Below are 15,211 nucleotides of genomic sequence, written 5' to 3' on the forward strand. Positions count from 1 at the left end.
TAATATTAACAATTCCATTTACTTTGAATGGCCATAATGTTTATTTTAACTAACAATTCAACATTAACTGTCCACAAAAGGAGATACAGGGAAAAATCTCAGTCAAGATGCTACCAAAAGAAATTCCAACTAAACTTATAATAGTTTGATACAGCATGTCAGTTTTTATTTATCTTTATTGAGATATTTGCCCAAAATTTACATTTTACAGCACAGAATCAGATTTTTTATTTGTTGTAGATATGTAATGCAACTTTTTTAAGTATTTCAAATTTCAACTGTAGCCATTACTATATCTTCTGGTTTTGTAATAGGCTTTGTTCCATCATAACTTTCATCTTTCCATGCCAACATTGCAAGTCCACTAAAGACTTGTTCATAGTGAGTGCTGATGTGAAGAAGTAATTCATTATGTATTCTCTGGTAATCACATCTCAACAAGCTGCCTATCTCAATATTAGTCTCAGTTTAAAAATAAGAAATTCTGTTATAATCAAAGTCAGTTTAAATTAGATTTTATTAAATTAATACCATATATCTCACAGAGATACAAGTTTTTACAAAAATCTACTGAAGCGAATCCCATGCTTTCCCATATAATAATATGTGAAAAAAAACAACCGAGACTTTAATTCTAAGTATTTAATTAATTGAGTCAAAATGTAAATAATGTATGGAACTGCAGATATAAAATAACATACAGTATTGAGAGACTACAAACTTTGACCTTCCTTCTCCCATAAACATCTTACTTCTAAACATTGTCATACAAATTAAATTTGCCAAATACCAGTATTATGTTAAAAGTGTATTAGTATTGTTTGTTTTTAATAAAGTGCTGTATAAATACACAATTATATGGCTAAGTAATAGCAAATATAAGCCAAAGTTGAATGCAAGTAGTACTTACCTGAACATAGGTGAGTGCTTTTTCCATTTCTTCTTTAGAGCAGTGACGAACAAGGTATGAAAATATGTATTTAAAATGGTTCATTAAGAGTTCTTGCTTCTGCATTCTCATCTGTTTGGCCAGTACTTTCAGCAACATTGAAGCTTCAGGAGAAGCTTTAGTAGCAAGTGGAGGCAACATGTAGCGTAAAGTGCTCTATTATTCGAAAAGCAACATGGATGTACAAGTGATTTCTAACAGTGATAACAATGTATATATTTCAGTTTTAAAACTACATATACAGCCTTTCCCATTTTAAACCAAAGACTAACATACATATTTATGTGCTTGTTTTACACTTTCAATAAACAATACATTATAAACATGAGCTACTAAATACTTTGATCTTTACATATGTAACAGGTAAAAAAATATATGTATTTTAAATATGTATTTAATATAAAATAAAAATAATATATAATATAATATAAAATATGTATTTTAAAGTGATAAGTACTTTTTTTGATAAGAAATTGATACAAATATGAGAAAAACAACAATAAACACATGAAACGAGAACAAATTAAAAGTCACAATACAAGAACAGCCAACCAAGAAGTAATAATTCAGTGAAAGAGAACAGAGGGAGTTGCACATATCAGGAGCATGTGTGTTGCACTACTATTGGTGGGAAGGTTGTCACATGATAATCTGCATGCAAGACACACTTTACCATTTAACTGTTAGGCATGCTTTTTTTTTACATATAGATAAAAGCACCAAACTATTTATTGATGTGAGAGGAAGTAATGTTTGGTATTGGAAGAATAATCATGAAACAACTCTGGTACATCAAAACTAAGGCAATTTTCAGTTTGTTTTTATTCTTACCCAAATCCAAGTCTGAATACTAAGCAAACATATGATTTTGTATCATAACTGTTATATAGATATGATACAAAATCATATAGATCTGTGTTAAAAATTTCATAATTTTCATTTTTCTCCACTAATTTGAAAATGATAGAATGTGTAAAAAAGAATTTTTGGCATAAACACTGTAATCATAGGTAAAATCATTAATAATTCACAATAAACATTCAATAAAGCTTACAAAATTTGATATATTTCTGTATTTATATTAATATTCATTATTTCAATGCCAGAAAGAAATAAAGAGCAAACATCACAACAGAAATTTCTTACATATATTTTGTGTATTTTTTTCATTTTTATACTTAAAAGTAAGACAATAAAGCATTGTAACAGAAATGTTTAAATTTACATAGGGAAATACACTATCAAGATTTTAACAATCACAATTGAATAATAAAGATACACCACATGGCCAAAAGTAGGTGAATACCCATATGTGCTTGTTGAACATTTCATTCCAGAAACATGGGCATTAATATGGAGTTGATACTGCCTTTGCTGCTATAGCAGCCTCCACAGGAAGGGTTTTCCCTAGATTTTGAAAGATGGCTGTGGGAATTCACTCCTATTCAGTCACAAGAGCAAGAAGGCCTGGCTTGCAGTCAGCATTCCAATTCATCCCAAAGTTGTTCAGCAGGGTTGATGTCATGGCTCTGTGCAGGCCAGTCAATTTCTTCAACATCGACCTCAGCAAACCATGTTTTTATGGACCTTGCTTTGAGCATGGGGCATTGTAATGTTGGAAAAAGGGCCTTCCCAAACTGTTGCAAAATTTTGGAAGCACACAACTCTAGAATGTCATTGTATGCTGTAGCATTAAGACTTCCTTTCACTGGAACTAAAGAGCCTAGTTTAAACCTTGAAAAACAGCCCCAGACCATTATTCCTCCTCCACAAAATTTTATGCATTCAGGCGGGCATTGTTTTCCTGGCATCTGCCAAACCCAGATTCGTTCATCAGACTGCCAGATAGTGAAGCAAGATTCATTACTCCAGAAAACGTGTTTCTACTGATCCAGAATCCAATGGTGGTAACTTTACACCACGCCAGCCAATGCTTGGCATTGCTCATGGTGACCTTACACTTGCATGTGGCTGCTCGACCATGGAAACCCATTTCATGAAGTTCCCAATGAACAGTTCTTGTGCTTGCATTGCTTACACAGGCAGTTTGGAACTCAGTAGTGAGTGTTGCAACCGAGAAAAGACAATGTTTATGCGTTATGCGCTTCACCACTTGGCGGTCCCATTCTGTGAGCTTCTATGACCTACCTCTTCATGACTACAGTTTTTTTTTCTTCTAGACGTTTTCGCTTCACAATAAGAGCACTTACAGTTGACCAGGGCAGCTCTAGCAGGGCAGAAATTTGACAAACTCACTTGTTCGAAAAGTAATATCCTATGACAGTGCCATGTTGAAAGACTCTGAGCTCTTCAATACAACCCATTCTACTGCCAATGTTTGTCTCTGGAGATTGCATGGCTGCATGCTTGACTTTATTCACCTGTTGGCAACGGGTGTGGCTGAAATAGCTAAACCCACTAATTAGAAGGGTGTCCGCATACTTTTGGCCATGTAGTGTGTATAACAAATATAGAAAATCACAACTCACTTCAAAGGTTCTTCTCCTTTAATGTCATTGCTAGCTCTCTTTCTTTTGGTGGATAACCTACTTGTAGATGGTTGATGTTGAACAGGTTTTCCTTGAATTGTGGGATTATGAGCAGACAACTGCTTGAGCTCTTCTCTTTGTATATATAATAATGCAGTCTTGACACACTATATATAAACACACACATATTTAATTACAATAATAATTAAGAATATGTAAATTGAAAGAAAAATAAATCACAGAAACTTAAATTATATTTTTTAGAAAGAACACTGTGCAATATTTGAAATGAAGAAACCCAAGTAACAGAAAAAAATTTGATATTAATGTAACCTTATCTTTAAACCACAGTACATATGCACACAATTAAGCTCAGTCAATTGGAACAACCACATGACCTCTTTGTACCCATTCAAGGTCTTTATAGCTTTAAATACTTCCAATTTTCAATAGTGTACATATTTACAAAATTTTGCACACTTTCGGTTAACATCATAAATAATATTTTTTTAGTGAAGTAGTTTTAGTAAAATAAAATAAAGATTTGTCCACGTTTATATTAACCAACCTCATAACCACCAAAACAAAATCAAATTATATTAACCAACCTCATAACCACAAAACAAAATCAAATTATATTAACCAAATAACCACCAAAACAAAATCAAATTATATTAACCAACCTCATACCCAAAATCAAATTATATTCTAACCACCAAAACAAATCAATCTAAACTACCCTTTTCTGATTTTCGAATGACTCTAAATTGTAACACAAAACTACATTCTTTTACCCTAAGTAGTTTTAAGGTCCTAACAGTGTACATCTATTTGTAATTAAAAATTTATTTTTTTATATGCTCTTTGAATCCTGTCTAACTATTATCTGTGTCACTCAAGGCACATACAGCTCACGTTACAGTACTGAATCACATTAACTACAAGATACTTGCACGTGTGGCTTGTGAAACATTTTTATTATATTATTATTATTTTCTTTACATAATCTATTCTTAACTAATCTAAAAAGAGATCCACATTTTTACATTTTGATTACTTTTAATAATAATAAATAAAGAAGAAACAAGACAAATATGAAATAATGTACTTTATCTTCTTTTTTCTTGCTGTAGATTGTTGAGAACACTTTATACTACTGTTTTTACACTAATGGTAGTAATGCATTAAATAATTTTCATTTAATTAAATAACGGACCAAAGAACATATACTGATAATATGTAAAAAGCAGATAATTTCTCCTAACACTCAATTTTTCTACCTTTCTACCTATGCAACAAAAGCTGTTGCAAATCTGTCCAAGCTAGCCATTAAATTTCCCATGAGAAAGAAGATTGTTCTCTGAGTAAAACTAATGTTTATTTTTTCAGAATACAACATTATACAATACATCATTTGATAGATCAAAACCTTGACTTTCTGTTGGTTATAAATAATATATAAATAAATCTAAGAGAGAATAATCACCAAAACCTGAAAGAAAGGATATGACAGCTTGATGTGGCAGGAATGGGGTCTGATTTTTTATTTATAGCTTTGTAGCCAAACAAAATTGAAGGCTATAAAATTATGGTTAGTCTGAGCAATGACAATTTTATTCTGAGTAATTTAAGTTTAATTTTGTACTTTTTGAAAGGGTGGTGAATAAAATAGGGAAGACAAGATACCTAAAGTAAATATGTCGTGTTATACTAAGAGAAATTCAGGAAGTTTTTTTAAAATATGACCTCGTAGAATTAAAAACTTATAAAGATACGAATCATTAGCTAAAATTTTAAGCTTTTCTAAATAATATAACATAAAAGAAAAATAGTTTAATAAAAGTTTAAATGTAAGACACTAAACGATACCTTGGGTGAGAAGATTAGTTAACCAAAGACTTTTAAAAATGCTGGTCTTTCATTTTTGATTTGTTTATGAATTTTGTGGAAAACTATCCAAGGGCTTTACACGCATAGCTGTCTCCAATTCTGAAGTATAAGACTAAAAGGAAGGTAGCTAAGGAACAGCCAGTGAGATTTGATAGTTACACTTATTGCACCCACAAGCCCCACAGAACACACATTTGCAGTAATGAAACACAGATAATAAAATCTTAGATTCACAGTTTGAGCACATTAATCACTTGGCTGCACCAAACTAATGGTCCATTATGAAAGATTTTACAAAAGCTCCAGATAAAAGAATAATGTGCAGCAGTATAAAATATGAATGTAAATAACAAAAACATGATATGAGTATACACATACTTATCTATTCATTTTCTCAAAGTGTAATAGACATATAAAACTTTGTTAGCTAGTCTAATTTATAATGCAAAAATACACTACAGTTCTACAAAACACCTTTATCCAATACATACATACAAGTTTCATATTTTAAAAACCCTTTCAACTCTACAGTTTATCTTACCTGTGAGTTCACCATTTTTCCACAATGATTTAATAGAACTTCACTCAGAGATTCAATCAACTTCTTGGGAACAGAAAAGTTTCTACTTTTAAGGTAGCTCATCAGGTAAGTAAATGTGTCAACAATTGCAACTCCAAGTTTTTCAGTTGTAAGTTGATACAAACCATACCTATCTAAAATCTGAAAGAATCAACTAGTTCACATACATTTAAAGACTCACAGAAATGGTTAAGTGAAATGAAATGTAAATGATAAACCTTAACTTTAAAAACTGTACTAGTGATAAAGTATTTTCTTTTCATAAGCCATTGTGCCAATATCTTATAAAAATAATTCAAAATAAAGAATCTGTAAAGTTTATTTTTCTTTTTTGTCATACTCTTTTCCTTTATATATAAACTCTCAGATCTAAAGTTTGCAATAGTTAATTTATTTGAAACCTACAACTAGCTAGTAGACAAGCAAAAAAAAGTTATAAAATAAAAAATTATTGTAGTTTACTTTCTGTAAATGTAAACATTTTATTGCCTGAAAAAAGACCAAAATAAAACCTGTGTGTTAGCCCCGAAACACACTTTCAAAATTCAAATTTAATTCTGAATTTCTTTATGGTTTGGTATCAAACACTTTCAGAATACTTAGAACTAATTTTACTTTGTTTTGTTCCTACGTTTGATCAGTTTAACAATTATGCAACTAGCTTAAGACATATAGCTACTTTAAAAACAAATGTTTTCTTCATGAACACATTGGAAACAAATTATAACAGAAGTTCTTGGAAGGTTTCTGACTTGTTTGAATGAATAACTACATACTATTCTGAATAAAGAAAAATAAACCAGTTCTACTTATAAACAATCTCAAATGTGGGAGGTAAAGAAAAAAAATTATTTTTCTAGGTTACACTGAAGGTAGTAATTATCTTCCTTAGTTGGTTGGTTGGTTGATTTGGTGTTTTATGGCACAAAGCAGCTGGGCTATCTGTGCTAAACATCCAGTAAAAAGATAAAATTAAAGTAAAATAAAAGAAAATTAAGGTAAAAAAAAAAAACAAAGTAAAAAAACCATAAACCAATGTTTACATCTAGTCTAAAGCATTAAAACAAAACTACAGTAATACAAGTTGTAGAGGACTTTCTGCAGCATAACTGTAATTATCATAACTCGCTAGGAAGATTAAAAGAGATAAGTACGAAAACCATCATCAGTCACCTGTAGCTGGCCTTTCCAGTCTTGGTTCCAAGTTATTTGATGTTATAGCTATTTTCAAAAAGTAAAGTAATTAAAGTTTTAAAGGAAGTATAGCAAAATTTTAATAGTAACTTGCCAGGATGACTAACAGGTAGTTCAAACAGCAGCGTTAGTCACCTAAGTAGACCTTTCCAGTCCTATTTGAGTTACTTGACTTTACAGTCATTTTCTAATTTCAAATCAAACTAGATAGACTGTGATTCTCCAAAGGGATTCTCATCAAAGAAGGTCTAAAGAAACTTAAATGGCATTAGAAAGATTGATGGCCTTTAAAAAACTAAAAACATTTCCAAGGTGGACAATGTCATTATGGACAAACCTTAGGACAGAATATGGTGAAAATGGCACCATCGTTGATAGTCATAACGATGGCAAGAAAGTAAAATGTGGTATACAGTGACCTGAGTATCACACAGACAACATAATGGTGTATCAGTTCCAGATAAATGAAAACAATGAGTTAAAAACTGTGACCAATGCATAGTCTAGTTAGAACAACTTCCTCCTTCCGATCCTTACGGTAACAAGGACAGCCAAAGTCTAATACAGGGTTGTATTTGGAAAAGCATGTTTTGCATTGCTCACTCCAAATTGACTGCGAGATGGCACAGAGCCAAGCCTTGAATACAGGACCATAGTCCATGTATCAGACAGGCACAGCGGTGATAGTGCCAGAGCAAATAGACTTAGCTGCAGTGTCGGCAAGCTAGCTCCCATGAATACCAATATGGCCCAGTATCCAGAAAAACTGAATAGAAGTAGATGATAAAGAGAAATGGGCCAGTCAGTTGTGAATATTGGTGACAACAGGGTGTGAACCAATGTGAAGCGATTCTAGGCCAGAACTAAGCGAGTCAGTATAAATCATGCAGTTTGAGTACTGCTTAGCTTCTATGTGATCCAGGGCAAGAGAAATGGCATACAGTTCAGTAGTAAACACAGAAGCTGTAGAGGGATTTTACGTGCAACCATGGTAGAGTCCACACAGTCACCTGATTTTGAACCATCTGTATAAACAGGAATGGAAAGATGGTTCAAAAGATGTTCAGCAAATAACAAACAGTATTTCCAATCAGGAGTGTCTACTTTTCTCAGATAGCTTTAAGATAATTCACAATTGGGGATGGTAATAAACCATGGTGGGATGGGCTGACCAGTGGATACAGCAATGTTATCCAACGACAGACCCAATTCATCCAACTATGACTGGATATGAAGGCTAAAAGGAGCAATGGCATACCGTCTGGTCTGAAAAAGCATGAGCCAACGAGGAAAGAAAACACAACCCTAGATGGGATGCTTTGGTTAGGAACAAAGTTTCAAAGCATATAGTAAAGACAGTTGTAAATGGCAGAGGTGCAAAAAAAGTTCATGAGACTATGTACAAGCTCTGAACTGGGGAAGTACAGAAACCCCCAGTGCAGAGCTGAAGTCCTTAATGATGAATAGTGTCCAGCATCTTTAAGGCCAATGGTCTGGCAGAGCCATAGACCAGTGATTCATAGTCGAGGTGGCCAAGCATGTCCAAGTGTGTTAAGATTCGAATTCCCATCACATCAAACATGCTCACCCTTTCAGCCATGGGGGCATTATAATGTGACATTCAATCACACTATTTGTGGGTAAAAGAGGAGCCCATGAGTTGGCAGTGGGTGGTGATGACTAGCTGCCTTCCCTCTAGTCTTACACTGCTAAATTAGGGACAGCTAGCACAGGTAGCCCTCGAGTAGCTTTGCACGAAATTCAAAAACAAGCAAACCATAGTCGAGTGTCGGTCAAATAAGAGCACGATATATCTTTAGCATAGAACATCGATCCACTCCACAAGTGATGGAAGAGAGGACAAGGAGGATGTTCAGTGCTCTTGTACATTTGACCTGTAGCTGCTTGATATGTGGTATAAAGGTCAGCTTACGGTCAAAGATAAGCCCCAAGAATTTAGTCTCAAAGACCTCAGGCAGCACAACTTCACCGCAATGGAGTTCAGGATGAGGACGAATACCCCATTGGTGGCAGAATTGCATGCAAACTGTTTTAGTGAGAGAGAAGGTAAAGCCCTTTGCTGTGGTCCACTTCAGTAAACAATTGAGAGCAGTTTGTAGCTGCCGCTCAATATACCTCATGTTCAATAACTGGCATGAGATGTGAAAGTCGTCGATATAGAGCGTGTTTGCAATAGTGAGAGGGAGTTGTTCAGTGATGGCATTAATTTTTATACTGAAAAGTGTGACATTCAGAACACAGCCCCAAGAGACTCCAAGTTTCTACAGAAAAAATGGTAAAGTGTTGAACCCACATGAACTTGGAATTGCCTGACCATTAACAAATTTTAATAAATGTGGACAAATGGCCACGTAACCCATATCTATGCTGTCTCACAAAATGCCATATCTCCATGTTGTATTATAAGCCTTCTCAATGTCAAAGAATATTGATACAAGATGTTTGAGAAAGGCTTTTCTAACTGAAGTATGGATATACACATAAAAAACTTACAAAAAAAAAATTAAAACACTAAGACATTTCTTTAATTCATTTTAATTATTTATCTAAAAAGATTAATTTTTCTTGTTTGAATGTGTTACTGATAACACAGACTTCTATGATACTTTCATTAACCTTTTGATCTGGAATGTATAAACTACCGAAAAGTTGTTTATCAAGAATACAATTAAAGTTACAGGCAATGAAGTTTGTGTTTTAAGCAGAAATAATTTGAAGCACAAACATCAAATGAATGAACATGAAAAACCTATATTCATATAACTTACACTAGAGAAAATGAAGCTTTTATTTTTTCAAAGCTAGCTAATGTAAGTATTGTGTATTACACAAAGAAGAGCATTTATTAGGTCATTTTATATGAAATGGCTTATTTTCACTTAGTAGAACAGTGACTGTGATTAGAATAAGCTGAATACAGTAACTTGACTGTATGCTATTTGATACTACTGAGAGTGCTGTGTTTTACATTTGCCTGTCATGTCAAGTTGTATTATAATTGTTTTGTATTTCTTTGGAACCCTACACAAGATGATTTCTTCAAAAGAACTGAAACTACTTTTTTGATATGAGCTCAAATTGGCAAAAAAATGCAGTCAAGGTTGCTAAAACATCAATTTGGCACTGGAACAAGGGAATACTTCTCAAACTACTATTCGTTCTGGTAATAGGAACCTCGAGAATAAACACTGAGGAAGGCTTCAATCTGTTGTGAATGAAGAAACAGTAAGAGCTACTGCATAAGCTAGCTACATGACAGTTCATAAGCATAGCTAACCCACACATGACAGTTCATATTAAGTGCTACTGCAGCTAGCCCACACATGACAGTTCATATTAAGTGCTACTGCATAAGCTAGACCCACACATGACAGTTCATATTAAGTGCTACTGCATAAGCTAGCCCACACATGACAGTTCATATTAAGTGCTACTGCATAAGCTAGCCACACATGACAGTTCATACATATTTAGTGCTACTGCATAAGCTAGTCCACGCATGACAGTTCATATTAAGTGCTACTGCATAAGCTAGCCCACACATGACAGTTCATATTAAGTGCTACTGCATAAGCTAGCCCACACATGACAGTTCATATTAAGTACTACTGCATAAGCTAGCCCACACATGACAGTTCATATTAAGTGCTACTGCATAAGCTTGCCCACACATGACAGTTCAGGCACTTTCAGTAGACTGAGAAGTTTCCAGTGCAACTGTTTCTCATCACCTGGCTGCAATCAGAAAGTTAAAAATTTGGGCAAAGAGGTACCACATGAACTGATAGAAGAGCAGAAAACTGGTTAGGAACAAGAGGGAGTCATTCTTAAAGCAAAGCATTACCTATGACAAGAAGTGGATCCTATATGGAAAAAAAAAACCTATGCAGAAAATATAGCATACTTTGATTATTGAAACTGGTGTTTGTAAAAAATATGGAGTTTTAATTTTTACATATACAGTCAACCATTTCAAATGAAACAAACTACTACAAAGCAGGCATCAACAAAACCACTGTAATAACTGAATGTCAAAAAAGATTATTGTACTATTAAAACTTTAACTGTACTAAATAGATGTGACATAGAGCACATCATACTAAGAGGACATAGAAAATACCATAGTGTTAAGAAGATACCAACAAAACCACCATCCTCAGTGTAAAAAAACAAGCATCCTCAATAATCATCAACAAGTACCCTGAAGTATCAGTATTCCCAGAAGAAAACTGTGGTAACACAACATCAACATGAACACTGTACTAATATAGCAACATAAAAATCATTGTACTGACAATGCATAAACAAGGATACAATAATTAACAATATACTAGAATAACTGTAGTGTACAGGTTAATATGTTCACTGTACTAATATGTATTAACAAGATCAATATGCTGAAACAACAGCCAAAAGATATCTAAGGTAACAGAATGCCTACAAAGTCATTATAATAAGAGCACATCATAAAGCTAGTATACTGTCTGTTCATGATGCAATAGTATACAGGATATTGACAAAAAAAAAAAAGAGAGAGAGAGAGAAAAATATTACTACACTGACAACACAACTGTATATATATATATATATATTCAGGGAACCATCAAGCCCAACACAACACCAGAATAACAAAACGTTATGATAACATAAAATAACTAAAAGATCACTGCAATAAAAGAACAGATAAAAATCCATTGTACAAGAACATATATAACAACACTGTATTAACTCTCTCAACACAGCCTTGATCTGTATGACTGACCATGTGACCTCCTTGTGCTTGTTTACAGTCTGTTTAGATTTAATACTTCTAACTTTCAAAGTGGTATATTTTCAAAAATCTGGCAATGTTTCAGTTAATATTACAAGTCTCTAACATACAAAGAATCATATTTAATTAAATAAAATAAAGATTTGTCCATATGATAATTTGTTTTGAATAATCTGTGTGAAAAGTTATTTTAATGTTAAAATTAAAAATACCTCCTTTGTATATAACCCTAAGACCTCCATAAATACATTTCAAACATTTTTTCAGTAAATCTTGATAGTTTATATGTTATTTTTCTAACCCAACTCAAAACAGGATTGATTAACTTCACTGACCTTGAAACCACCAAAACAATAAAATAAATTTTAAAAACCCTGAATTACCCTTTCTTCTTTCTAGAATGACTTCATATTGCAAGAAGAAACTACACTCATTTATCCTAAGTAGCTCTTAGTTTGTAACACATCTATTTATAATTAAGGTTTATCACCATTTAAACTGCAACAAACTACTGTCAAGCCATTATAAGATGTAAAATCAAGTCAAGAAACATCCAGCTCACATTACGCTATCGAATTACATTACCCATGAGCTACTACAACTAGTACAATAAGCTCAAGTGTCTCGTGAAAAAATTATACTTATTGTTGATTTTACTTTATCTTAACTTAAAAAATATCCTTACTAATTTTTTACATTTTAGTTGCTTTTATAATTATACACAAAAAATAAACATAAACAAATAAATAAATGAAACACTTGAACAATCTACACTGTTTCTCTTGATTGTTGAAGAGAGTTAACCATAACTTTTAATGCTACTTATATTATCGCAATTTATAATTTTTATTTCATTAAATAATGCTACAAACAACATAGACTATAACATGCAAAATTTACACATCACTCAAAAATTTACTAGCTTTCTAGATCTGTGACAAGAGTCATTACAAATTAATCCAAGCTAGTCATTTCTCAATGGAACGTTGGTTATACAGAAGAAAATATTGTGAAATACATCATTTGATAGAATGAAAACCTTAACTGTCTATTAGTTATAGGTAACATACAGTTAAGCATAAAGAGAACTATGAACACAACTTGAAAGAGAGGATGTGACAGCAGGAGTCTGACTTTCTATTCAGTAGAAAAAATGTTGAAGACTATATTTAATGTGGTTTATCTGAGCAATGATGATTTTAGAGAAAGTAGTTTTCATTCAATTTCATACTTCTTCCATGGGTGGTGGATAAAATCTGCCAGCATGTGTCATGTGTGTCACACTAGGAAATATTCAGAATTTTTTATGATAGTGCCTTGCAAAATTAACAGCTGATTATTTATATGTTATTAAAATATGGTTTATTAACAAAGGTTTTATGCTATTCTAATTGGCATACCATAACCATGAAGTTGTTTAATAAAATATTCAAAGTAAGACACTAAAACATTGTGTCATGCTCAGCACCCAGTGTGATGGGGTTAAAGGAAGAGATAAGACAATTGTACTATAACATCAACAAAACTACTGTGCTAAAGGAATACAAACCAGAGCATTACACCAACAAAACAAAAACACCACTATAATAAAGGAATAAATTCAAGTCTACTATACCAGAATATCAATAACACTACTGTAATAATGGAACAAAAACATGACTACTGTACCAGAACGTCAATAACACTACTATATTAAAGGAACAAAACATGACTACTGTACCAGAACATCAGTAACACCACTATACTAAAGGAACAGAAACAAGACTATTGTACTAGAACACCCATAACACCACTGTATTAAAAAACATAAACAAGACTGCTGTACCAGAACATTAATAACACCCCTGCTCTAGAGGAACAGAAACAATAGTATATCAGAATATCAATAACATCACTGTACCTAAAGGACAGAAACAAGACTACTATACCAGAAACTCAATAACACCACTATACTAACTAAACAGAAACAGGACTAATGTACCAGAACATCAATAATGCCACTGTACCTAAGGAACAGAAACAGGACTAATGTACCAAAACATCAATAATGCCAGTGTACCTAAGGAACAGAAACAGGACTAATGTACCAGAACATCAATAATGCCACTGTACCTAAGGAACAGAAACAAGACTAATGTACCAGAACATCAATAATGCCACTGTACCTAAGGAACAGAAACAAGACTAATGTACTAGAACATCAGTAAACACCACTGTAGCTAAAGAACAAAAACAAGACTAATGTACCAGAACATTGGTACTAAAGAAATGTTTTTGACTGTACTAAGTCATGAACAGTGTAATAATAGCACAGTAACATTTAGTTCTATGTAGGTAATCCAAGTAATTGTTAACAACACACAAACGTACTACATTATCTTACTTAGAAAATTATAGAGGAATCCATCAGTAACAACAGAGCATTTTACAATGTGAGGTGCACATAACATGAAACTTATTATTAACATAAACATAATATATTCATTGACCCTCTGGATGGAGAATGGCAGTTCTTCAGGATGGACATACATGGTTATCAATACCTAGCAGTTTTCGTATTAGTAGTAAAGTATTCTATTACCAAAACACTCATCAACCTGTGCAAAAATTATTTAGCTAAGAAAGAAGCTGCATCATTCAAATGATGCAATGGCCCCTCTAGAGCCCTGATCTCAATCCAACTATGCAGAGCTGGGATTTGATAGATCCAAAATAAGATAAATCAAAAGTTACATATAAAGAAACTTTATGGGAGTGTATTAGAGACACTTAGAACAATATCCTAAAAGAAACTTTAATTAAATATTTTACACCCATGCATGAAAGATGGGACAACTAGCACTTCCACCAAGTTTCTTTTGTACTGAATATGAAGATTAATACACTTCTGATGTTTCACGTGTGACCAACTTTCTATTGTTTTGTGAAAGTAACCTGACACCTAATGTTTGACTAACATTTTTGCACAGTACTGTATAGCTGGTAATATAATGCTTGTATCAGTGCAGGTTTAGAATACAAGTTGTGTATCTTGTGGTCAGTGCTCTTACTTTCTTCAATTTCATGCTATTTCAGAAGCTATACAACTGCTTCAATAAATAAGGACAAGTACAAATAACTGATAAAATTAAAACTAGGTATAGCTCATTTGATATATAAAACACAATATTATGACCAATGATAATATCAAATTCATTTGTCTTATTTTCTTTCACATTTTTAATGGCTAATTTAATCATGTGTGAAAAACTGTATGAGAAGATGAGAAAATGATTATGTCATAACTAAAACAATGCAGACAAAATAAAACTAACTAA

The 15,211-nt window shown here is 32.8% G+C and overlaps 1 protein-coding gene across 4 annotated transcripts in view; it reads right to left on the reverse strand.

Moving 5' to 3' along the window:
- LOC143242486 (serine/threonine-protein kinase ATR-like) overlaps window positions 1-15,211 on the reverse strand; it is a 50,239-nt gene that overhangs the window by 33,502 nt on the left and 1,526 nt on the right. Inside the window, exons 1-3 of one of the 4 annotated variants that reach the window (XM_076485911.1) lie at window positions 5,870-6,064; window positions 3,439-3,605; window positions 911-1,105 (exon numbers count right to left, since the gene is read on the reverse strand). In XM_076485911.1, coding sequence (XP_076342026.1) covers window positions 911-1,090 — 180 coding nt within the window. In that variant the 5' untranslated portion in view covers window positions 1,091-1,105; window positions 3,439-3,605; window positions 5,870-6,064. Of the gene's footprint in view, window positions 1-910; window positions 1,106-3,438; window positions 3,606-5,869; window positions 6,067-15,211 lie in introns of those variants that run through there. The other 3 variants (XM_076485915.1, XM_076485914.1, XM_076485912.1) reach the window with 3 other exon arrangements.

The sequence above is a fragment of the Tachypleus tridentatus genome, unplaced genomic scaffold, assembly GCF_004210375.1.
Source record: "Tachypleus tridentatus isolate NWPU-2018 unplaced genomic scaffold, ASM421037v1 Hic_cluster_2, whole genome shotgun sequence".
Taxonomy (NCBI): Eukaryota; Metazoa; Arthropoda; class Merostomata; order Xiphosura; family Limulidae; genus Tachypleus; species Tachypleus tridentatus.